The sequence below is a fragment of the Helianthus annuus genome, chromosome 11 (genome assembly GCF_002127325.2).
Source record: "Helianthus annuus cultivar XRQ/B chromosome 11, HanXRQr2.0-SUNRISE, whole genome shotgun sequence".
Taxonomy (NCBI): Eukaryota; Viridiplantae; Streptophyta; class Magnoliopsida; order Asterales; family Asteraceae; genus Helianthus; species Helianthus annuus.
The window spans coordinates 146,124,629-146,135,568 of record NC_035443.2 but is presented as its reverse complement, the minus strand read 5'-3'; the positions used below and the strand labels follow the sequence as shown (position 1 = coordinate 146,135,568).

Below are 10,940 nucleotides of genomic sequence, written 5' to 3'. Positions count from 1 at the left end.
ACCTCTGAATGATAAATCATCACATGTCACATTTTTCTACTTTCTCATTGGTAAAATTCTTAATGGTTCCATTAAGAGGCAGTCTCTTAATAACCATTCAGAGGCTACCAAACAGCCCTTAAGGTGAAAATAAAAAATACAAGGGCAAAGATGTAAATAAAGAAACAACACAAGGGCAATAACGGAATATGACAAATAGATTCTTTATAAACCTTGTGTACACTACTGACACCCTTTCTCACTTGTGTGGAGCAAAAAAATCTGAACAACTGCCGACTGCAATACACACACACAACACACACTCAATCACACACACATCATCATCTTCTTCATCAACGATGGCGTTTCGAATGAGTCCGGTGACGCTTCAACGGGAGATATATCCTTCATACACTTTTCATCAATCGAAAAATCTCAGATCTCCTAAATTCGCGATGGCTTCCACCATCGGATCCTCCACTCCGAAGTGAGTAAAATGAATTTCCGTATTATCTTCAAGCGGTGTGTTTATTTCATGTTTTTGATTCCGTTAAATGATCTGTGTTGTTAATTTGTTTCCGTTACGGAACTAATTGTTTCATTTCGTATGATAACGATTGGCAGATTCGTAGTGACAGGAATAAGATACGGTGATTGCGACTGCGTTTGTGTTTTGAATGATGTAGATGTGTAATTTATATGATGTTATGTTGATTTATAGCATTAATTAATTATTATTATTGCGTGTTTGTGTTTTAGAATTAGGTGAAGATGATTTGATTTATTTTTTTTGGTATTGAGGTGGTTAGTTTTGAAATTTAGGTTAATTTGAAAGAGTTTTATAAATTTCGTACGAAAATGATTATCAGATTCGAAGTGACAGGAATAAGATTTTGCGATTGTGAATTGTGATTGCGATTGTGTTTTCGATGACCTAGATGTGTGATTTTTATGCTGTTATGATGATTTATAGCATTTTTATTGTTTGTTTGTGTTTTAGAATTAGGCTAAGATGATTTGATTTATTTTTGGTATTGAGATGATTACTTTTGAAGTTAGGTTTTATTAAAGGAGTTATATGAATTTGTTTGTGTATAAGGCTGCCCGGTGTGGGCTTCGGCCTTGGATAGTCGAGGATCGGCGCCGTCGGCTAGACCATCCCCCCCCCCCCCCCCCCCCATCATCGTCCTGCGCGTCTACCTTTGGACGATTAAGCCGACCCACAAAAAGACAAAACATACTCACACACATCTATTATATGTATATATTGTATGTATATATACATATATATTTTAGGCCCATCCTCAATTTCCTTACCTCCATCCTCTTTGCCCCGTCCTCACACCCGATCTACGTGGCGGATCATCCTCCAAAGATGGGTCATCACCATACCGCATAGCCTAATGTCCTTTTCTTTTGTTGTCTAGATGTGGCTTTCAGTGTTGTTAGTTTACTTTTTGGGGTTGCTGATTGTGCTGCACATGGTTTGCCTTATTAGGTTGAATTCGCATGTTCTGAAAAGGACAATTGAAAAGTGTTGTTAGTTTATACTTATGGAGTATTAAATTCTTTAACTACCTAGGTTTTAAGTGTATTTAAATTCTCAATATTTTTTTTACAATCAACTTACGTCGATTGTATCTTTAAGTTTAAAGCATTGTAAGCGCCTTGGGTGCAGCAAGGCACAAAAAGCATCTGAGCCGGCCAAAAATAGTTTTTTTAACGGTCTGAATCAGCCAAAAACCAGCCTGGACGATCCAAAAACCAATCTAAACCAGCCGAAATCAGTCAAAATGGCCGGGACAGGACGTGCGCCTTGCCTGTCTTGAGCTTGCGCTTTTTGTGCGCTTTGAGCCTTTAACTACCTGGGATTAAAGTGTATTTTAAATTCTCAATATATGTTTAATACAATCTACTTACTTGGCTTGTATTTTAAAAGTTATGTGACACTGTAGTTTATATACATCCCTTTCATTATTGTCATCTTTTACCTTGTTATGTTCAACCTTTGTTATGTGGCTGGACATTAGGGCTGCAAACAAACCGTACAAAACCTTGTCCGTGTTCGTTTGTTAAGAAATATATGTGTTTACGAACGGTTCATGAACACTTACCGAACAAGATTTTAAGTTCGTGTTCGTTTGTTAAGGAAATGAACTTGTTCGTGTTCGTTTGTGTTTGTTTGTTAATTTTAAGCAATGAACGTTGATGAACACAAATGAGCACAAACTTAAGTTCATGAACACAAATGAAAACAAACGAACACAAACAAGCGTTCATGAACAGAATATATCATACACTGACACTTGTTAAATATTTTATTTTTTGGAATTTTCAAGTATTTAAATCAGATATAAAAACTAAAAACACTAATGAGCTATCGAGTACAAACGAACATCTTCCCGAACGTTCACGAACATAAATGAACGAACACATCCTTTGTTCCTGTTCGTTCATTTAACTAAACGAACGAAATTTCTTGTTTGTGTTCGTTTGTTTGTTAAACAAACGAACACAAACGAAGTTCCCGCCGAACGGTTCACGAACTGTTCATCGAACGTTTGGTTCGTTTACAGCCCTACTGGACATTTAATAGATTACCGGATTTCTGTACATAATTAGTGAAATGTTGTTCATCTATATATTTAAACTGATTCAGGTGGTATTTGTTGTTTATATCATTGAGTATAGACTGTATAGTCTTTTCAAGGGAATCGACGTTTAGAGTAGGTGGCATAAGGTTTGAAATTTTAGTAAATTGTTGCAGTGTTGTTCTTGGTAGTTATATTGGCCAGCTACTTCAGGAAGCCCTCAACTAAGACAGCAAGTTGTTCATAAGCTTCTTATATATCTTCTAAACTTTTCATAAACTCATTTAGTTATAATCATTTACATGTTTTGCTTCATCGTTAATCCTTAATTCTTTGCTTTCCACTTTTCTATTGCTTGATTATATTTAGATATCTATATCTAATTCTTCCCATTTTTTACACAGGGTTGAAAGTACCAAGAAGCCCTTCACCCCACCACGCGAGGTACACCTTCAGGTGACACACTCCATGCCCCCACAAAAGATAGAAATCTTCAAATCAATTGAGGGTTGGGCCGAAGACAACATCTTGGTCCACCTAAAGCCAGTCGAGAAATGCTGGCAACCACAGGATTTCTTACCAGAACCCGCATCTGACGGTTTCGAGGAACAAGTGAAAGAACTAAGGGCTCGGGCCAAAGAAATTCCCGATGAATACTTCGTTGTATTGGTTGGAGACATGATCACAGAGGAAGCCTTACCTACCTACCAAACCATGCTTAACACACTAGACGGTGTGCGTGATGAGACCGGAGCTAGCCCTACACCTTGGGCTATCTGGACCAGGGCTTGGACCGCTGAGGAAAACCGGCACGGTGATCTTCTTCACCAGTATCTCTACCTTTCGGGGCGCGTTGACATGAGGCAAATTCAGAAAACCATTCAATATCTCATTGGGTCTGGAATGGTAATTTTTTTCTTTTTCATATTTTTATTATGAAATTTTTCCTTTTGTATTTTTTTCATCTAGTATCAGTAGTTGGTCTTATGGGTTGGAAAAAGTGAGTGGGTTTGGTAACAATTCGTAATGCTCATATATCCATGCATAGGGCTGTAAACAAACCGAAAGAATGCGAACAAGGCCTTGTTCATGTTCGTTTATTAAGGAATGAGCATGTTTATGAATTGTTCAAGAACGCTTACCGAACGAGATTTCTTGTTCGTGTTCGTTCATTAAGGAAATGAACGTATTCATGAACTGTTCATGAACGCTTAGCGAACGAGATTTCTTGTTCGTGTTCGTTCATTAAGGAAACGAACGTGTTCATAAACTGTTCACGAAGATTTACCAAATGCGAACTCAAACAAATGTTCATGAACATAAATGAACACAAACAACGTTTATGAACACAAATGAATACACACGAACATGTATTCATTATAGAATAAAATCTACATTTTTCATCACAAAGATTACGAAGAATCCACCAAAAAATAAATAAGCACTTAGCATAATTATCTGAACACAATTGACATAATTAGCAGAAACATGGGTTTTACTAGACGTTGTTGACGTGAAACACTTTTTTATCCATTATTTTAGAACTTTTCATATTAGTTTTTTTTTAAATACGATTACAGATAACGTATCTGTTAAGAGTATTAGCAGCGATTTAGTAGGTTCTTTGCGGTAGATATACACTTAGGGCGACTTATTTAATGCTACTTTTACATGCACCTTGATCTTTCAGGATCCACGAACAGAAAACAGTCCGTACCTAGGGTTCATCTACACATCATTTCAAGAACGCGCCACCTTCATCTCGCATGGAAACACCGCGCGTCACGCAAAGGATTACGGGGATCTAAAACTGGCTCAAATTTGTGGTACGATCGCCGCTGATGAAAAAAGGCACGAAACCGCCTACACTAAAATCGCTGAAAAACTATTCGAAATCGACCCTGATGGCACGGTTCTTGCTTTTGCCGACATGATGAGGAAAAAGATCTCCATGCCCGCACACTTGATGTATGACGGGCGCGATGACGACCTTTTCGACCATTTTTCGGCTGTTGCACAAAGACTCGGTGTGTATACCGCGAAAGACTATGCGGACATTTTGGAGTTCTTGGTGGGTCGGTGGAAGGTGGCGGATCTTACCGGGCTTTCTGGTGAAGGGCGTAAGGCCCAAGACTATGTGTGCGGGCTACCTTCGAGAATCAGAAGGCTCGAGGAGAGGGCTGCCGCAAGAGCAAAAGAAGGACCGAGCATTCCGTTCAGCTGGATTTTCGATAGAGAAGTGAAGCTCTGAGAAAAACAAGTTTAAGGTTCTGTTGCTTTCTATGGATAGAGGTAAAAAAAACAAAAAACCTATGTTAGGGGTTTGTTTCGTGTAGCGATTATGTGTTTTGTTCTTGAATTTGGAATGTGTTACTAGTTTGAACTTGTTTGGATGTTGGACATATTATAGAACTTGTTATGCCAGTTTTGATGATGATGGTTATCGTCTGTATCGTATTGTGTTGTTAAGAGGTGTGGTGGTGATGGTTTTCTAAAGGATTCGCCATCACCCTCCCGTTTTCGAGGTCACAGATCATGAACTCGTAAAGGCTAGGAATTATTTTTTCAAAAACCTCACATGTATATATATTTGTATTAGGAATTAGGAAACCCTATGGGTGTGTTTTGTTTGCACTATGCAGAAACTCATTTTTAGAGAACTGAAATGTGTTAAGAGAAAATCTTTGAAAAATGAATGCAACAAAACCCTAAGGTAGCGTTCGTTTCATGGAATGGAATGGAATGGAATTGGGAAGCTTTTCTTTGTAAAATTGATCTTGGTTTGGGGAGGGAGGAATTTGAAATCCAATGAATTTCTTTAATCAATGAAATTTGTGACTATTTCAACATTCCATTCCATTCCTTCATTAGAGTGAAGGATTTCTAAGGAATGTTGAAATAGTCACAAATTTCATTAGAGTGAAGGATTTCAAATTCCTCCCTCCCCCAACCAAGATCAATTTTACAAAGAAAAACTTCCTAATTCCATTCCATTCCATGAAACGAACGCTACCTAAGGGTGTATTTTGTTTGCACTTTGTAGAAAATTATATTTAGAGAACTGACGTGTTAGAGAGAAAATCTTTGGAATATTGAATGCAACTTAAATCTATTAAATGAATTAGTATTTCATAATATATTTATCATGAAAAAAAAAAGAAATCCATCACCCTTTCATTTTTATTAGTTTAGGCTGTTCGTTGTTGTCTGTTAACTAGCATGGCCATTAACGTGCCAGCTTAGCTAATGGAGGGAACACTGAGCCGGTCCGTTAATGGGGCTCGTTACTAGGTCAACGGAGGAAGAGGCTTTGGTGGTGGGAGCTAATGGAGGGAACACTGAGCCGGTCCGTTAATGGGGCTCGTTACTGGGTCAACGGAGGAAGAGGCTTTGGTGGTGGGCCTATGGATGTTCAACCAATCACATGCCACTTTTTTTATTTAGTTAATTGTATTGGGTGTTTAGTTAATCCATAACACATTAAGTTAATGGTCAAGTTCTTATTTATGTGACAAATCAATAGATTTCGTTTATTAACAACATATAGCTTATATGTGTTGTTATGCCTCTAAGGAATACCTTGAAGATTTATCAAACAAGTACGTATTATAAATGTAACTTCCACTATTTTTTGCTAATATTTTAAATACATATACATCAAAAACGCTTTCTAAAACAAGCAACATAATTTCTAAATGCGGATTTAAGATGTTCTAAGTGTGGATTTAAGATGTTAATGCACTTATTAGATTGGTTTAAGCATTTAGTTCAAATTTTGAGTTTATATGTTATTTTTTATTAATGTTTTTCAGCCAATATGCAAGAGTAATTACGTTAATTTGTTGTATTCGAATTTGGAATTCAACAAACATTTTGCGTTGTATAAAAATTCTATAATAACATTATACTTGATAAGAATGAGATATTATTATATATATCAATTGTCATCGGTATTTTACGCCAGTCATCTTTCTAAATTTTAGATTTCACCACTACAATTTGTTTTCTTTGATTTTCCCCTCACCACATATTTGTTAGAAATATGCCATCTGATATTATATTATTTACTTACTTTTTGTTATTATACTATTTACTTATTTTTTTTAACTGTCGTAATAAACTTTATGATAGAAAACCAAATATTTTTTTAGTTATTTAATATTTCATTTACTTTAATTTTTCTATATTAACTTAAAAAAAAAAAGATGAATATGCAACTGTGGTATCATAATCTATACGAGTGTCGGTATCATACTGGTACCATAAAGAACCGTCCTGATTACAACCTAACAACATTGGTACCGGTATTAGTATTACGAATCGGTACCGCTATTCGTTTTTATAGTTTAAGATTCATGTAAATGACATGTTCATATTCTTTTGGGCATATCGGCTTTATTTTTTTGAGGTATCATCTTCCCGTTGCTATAATGACCGACCAAATTCCCGCGCGTAGCGCGGGGTGTTTCACTAGTTACAAACCAAAATCTAACTTTTAAACAAATTTATTTTTGTGTAAAATAATAATAATAAAAACTTTATTTTTTAAAATCGGGTATTAATACCCGTTCCAATACCCGGTTATACCATAACCCGATCATACCCTAGCTAGATGCATAAGGTATGGTTTTTATCTTCAATACCCCCGTTGTTAAACCCTACCCGGTTTCTCTCAATACTCTATAATACCCGGAACAAATTCCATAACTGGAATCGGATATTAGAATAAACCCGATTTGACACCTCTAGTAGGAAAGAAGTGATAGTTTCGTGTAGGGTCTTTCAAAAAGCCTGTGGATCGAGACTCGTTCAAAAAAAGTTTGAAAAAAGCTCGGTTTTAAATGAGTTGGATCAGCTCCGCTCAGTTTGTAAACGAGCCGAGCCCGAAGGTAGGTTGGATTTGTGGCTCGCTCATTAGTTGGCTCATTGGCTCGCTCGTTTGGCTCCTTTAAATTAAACCCCAAATTAAATATGTGTGTGTGCGTGTATATTCTAATATATTTAAGAAATGTTGTTTAACTAGTAAGGTGGATCTTTTTTAAAGAATTGGATTGTTAAGCTATATTTTTAATTAGTAATTTTTAGTACGTAAAAAGATTATGCTATTCACTCTGTCATTTCCCCTTTCAATTTTGAAAAGTGAAAACCCTAAATTGTCGTTGTTCAACTTTCCAATCTCCAGCTAAAGAGTACTTGATCGCTTGAGGGTTTGTATGGGTAAGTTCTAGTTAACAAACATGCATGTATATGTTGTAAGAATTCTTGATATCTTTCATGACATTGTTGTTAAGGGATTGAATGGGTAAGTTCTAGTTCACAAATCTGATTCTTTTTACTACATCAAAACATGTCTTTATAATGTTGTTTACTTTTCCAACTATCCTCTTTATGGCATTGTTCTAGATTCCAGTTGAAATTTTCAACGTTTCATGTTATTTTTCTGTTTACTTGAATGTAATGACAGAGACTCATAAGCGGAGGTTTGTAAGCTCCTCTGCTGACAAGGACATAATCAGTAACTTGTCAGAGGATTTGCTAGACCCGATTTTAGAGCGGCCCCCAGTCGTAATGGGTTTATAAGGGTGATAAGCCATATTATGATTAATCACAAGGGTCCCATTTTCAGATTTCATCTTCATATACCAAAAGAGATAAATCTTGATAGCTTCCAAGAAGTTGATCAATGGATGTTAATCCTATCAAGAAACAATGTAAAAGATTCTATTTTACTATTGTTGGATAGTGAACACCTTTATGCAGTTTATTATATATGTCTGTCAAAATCCATACAAGATTTCCTTCAATATAAAAGATTCTATTTTACTATTGATGGTTATTTTCTCAAGGTATGATGCAAACTTTTATATCAGAATGCTTAACCTTTGTTCTTTGTATAGCGTTTCCACAAAAGATTCTAGGTTGGTTGTTAGTCTGATACAGTTCTCACGTTATAGTTAAAATCTCACTTTCACCGCACAGATTTTGGCTGCACAAAAGTTTCCAAAGTGGCTTCCGCATGTGGTAAAATGCTTAGAGGAACTGGATTTTATAAGTTTTAGTTTCGGAGATTTGGATCAACTTCAAGGTGCGCTATGTATGCTTCGGAACTCACCTAATTTGGAAGTACTTTGTGTCACACCTACGCAGATGGTAAAGAGGGCTAAAGTTTGTTAATATATATACATATATATATAGGGTGGGGTTCTAGAGTGAACACTAGTGTATTTGCGAACTGAGTGAACAAATCCTGGCCATTGATCTACACACGTGTATGGCCAAGATTAGTTCACTCAGTTCGCAAGCTACACTAGTGTTCACTCTTGAACCTAATCCTATATATATATATATATATATATTTTGGCAAGACACAATTTCACTTTTGTATTATATTTGTAGGGACCCGAGGCTGATTTGCAATTAACGTCTGACTACTTAGAATCCCCTGACTGTCTGGATCAGACATTGCTCATGTTGCAAACCGTAGAAATGACATCTTTAGAAGGGTCAAGACCAGAGCTCCTCTTTGTAAAGCTTCTGCTCGATTGTTGTCCACATCTTGAAAATATGATAATCCAACCAAAAGCAACCACTAATGCTGAGAAAAGGCACAACATTGCAAAGGATGTTTTGATGTTCCCACGAGCCTCACCAAAAGCAAAAGTGGTCTTCTTGGATCCGGAGCCATAATTCTATAAGAATGTTTTAAGTGCATTGATTGATATCCGGTAGCTATCTCGTAGTTTATATCTTGTCTTTTATTTTACCTTTTTTCGTATGCAGTTGACAGTACAATGTATGTTAAAACAATGATATTAATGGACTTGGGCTTTTGCTGGATTAAGACACGGTTACAAAGTGGTAACAGGTTCTGCCTGTTCGCTTTGCTTACAATCTATCATACTTTCTCTACAGTTTTGGTAAGCATCCTATAATTTCCATATTCATATATATATCCAAACTCTATGGGTGAGGGCCGTAGCAGCCTCACCCCACACAAAGAGTTTTGGTGCTCCGTTGTATCGCATGGTGTGCTGAGTGTATTTCTCAACTCCAATGAACCACCCATAGCTAGTTTCAAATAAAATGTCGTATTTTTTTTAATTTTTTTTTATTTTAGCAGTACCAAATTATATTTCATGGATTGATATTTAACACCTTGGTTCTACAAAGCATGTCTTTGGCTCAAGCAGTAGAGGCGGCATTGGCAACGCTTCATCGTTAGTTTGTGTACCTTAGGTTTTGACAAAGGCAAAGGCAGGAGTAAGATGTCAATTGAGAGGGGTCAACCTTTATTTCAAAAGTTTTGACGTGTTGAGAGGGGCATGTTATTAGATATGTGGTATGTAGTTGAATTATGTGAACCTATTTACTCGTATCTAAACCAAATATATTTATAAACTATATTATCTTACAAGTTAAATAATTTGTATAGTAAAGTTGTTAGAGCATCCACAATACACAAGAGCCTTACAAACCTCCACGCGATATCTTTCCGACAAAATCCCTAACGGTTAACACACACCTTCTCATAAAACTACAGCTGAATATTTCATATTTCATGTCAAGTTAAGTTTTGAGGCGAGGTTAATGGTGTAATAGATGTGAACCTATTTACTCGTATCTAAACCACATAGAACTATAAATACCCAATAAGTAATAATTAATACATATCATACAATATACCGTGTATAAGAAACAAATTTATTATAAGAGACATGCAGTAACAAACCCTTAAATAGACTGTAAGGTTGTGGGGGCACTCCCCAAACCATCCAACGTACCCAAGTTAAACCAACCAACGTGGGAGTGTCACCTAGTTTTCACCTAAGTTGAACCCAATGTACCCAAATTAATTGCGACGACGTTCCCAACTACCCGAAAATATTTTCTTCTGCAGCTAATCTCATTCTTCGGTAAACATTTTAGGTTCATGAACCAAATTTCGTTCCCGAATGCCCTCAATCAATTGCAACGGTGTTTTCAAAGTACCCAATACTAGTACCTGCTCAAGCCTCATTACATGTATTTTATGTTATAAACTTCCGTTTCATGTAATTCTAAAGAAATTTTTTACCCAAATTTCGTTTGGTTATTAACCAAATAAAAAACCAACAATCTAACCAAATAAACCTAACCATTTAACCGAAAACTGATTGGTTAATAAAATAGATTAAACTATGACTTCGGTTTCGATTTCGGTTAAGGCTAATAACTTAACCGAAAAAAACCATGCACACTATTGGCGATGTCTGTGTTCCCGCCGGATCACGCGAATACCCTGTGATCCCGAATTACAAATTCTAAATTTACAAGGGTCAAAGTTGTAATTAGGTGCTGCAGAGATAACGTGTAAAAGGGGAATCGCCGCTA

At 36.3% G+C, this 10,940-nt stretch overlaps 2 protein-coding genes across 2 annotated transcripts; both read left to right on the top strand.

The window, feature by feature from the left end:
- The first annotated feature begins 229 nt into the window (after positions 1–229).
- On the top strand, positions 230–5,020 carry LOC110890752 (stearoyl-[acyl-carrier-protein] 9-desaturase, chloroplastic). The gene is made up of 3 exons (XM_022138379.2): positions 230–466; positions 2,975–3,476; positions 4,261–5,020. Exons 1-3 carry the CDS (start codon positions 339–341, stop codon positions 4,819–4,821), a joined length of 1,191 nt encoding a protein of 396 aa, XP_021994071.1. The 5' UTR covers positions 230–338; the 3' UTR covers positions 4,822–5,020.
- Positions 5,021–5,844: 824 nt separating this feature from the next.
- Positions 5,845–9,407, top strand: LOC110888569. The gene is made up of 3 exons (XM_022136089.2): positions 5,845–5,916; positions 8,550–8,720; positions 8,967–9,407. Exons 1-3 carry the CDS (start codon positions 5,845–5,847, stop codon positions 9,255–9,257), a joined length of 534 nt encoding a protein of 177 aa, XP_021991781.1. The 3' UTR covers positions 9,258–9,407.
- Positions 9,408–10,940: the final 1,533 nt, after the last annotated feature.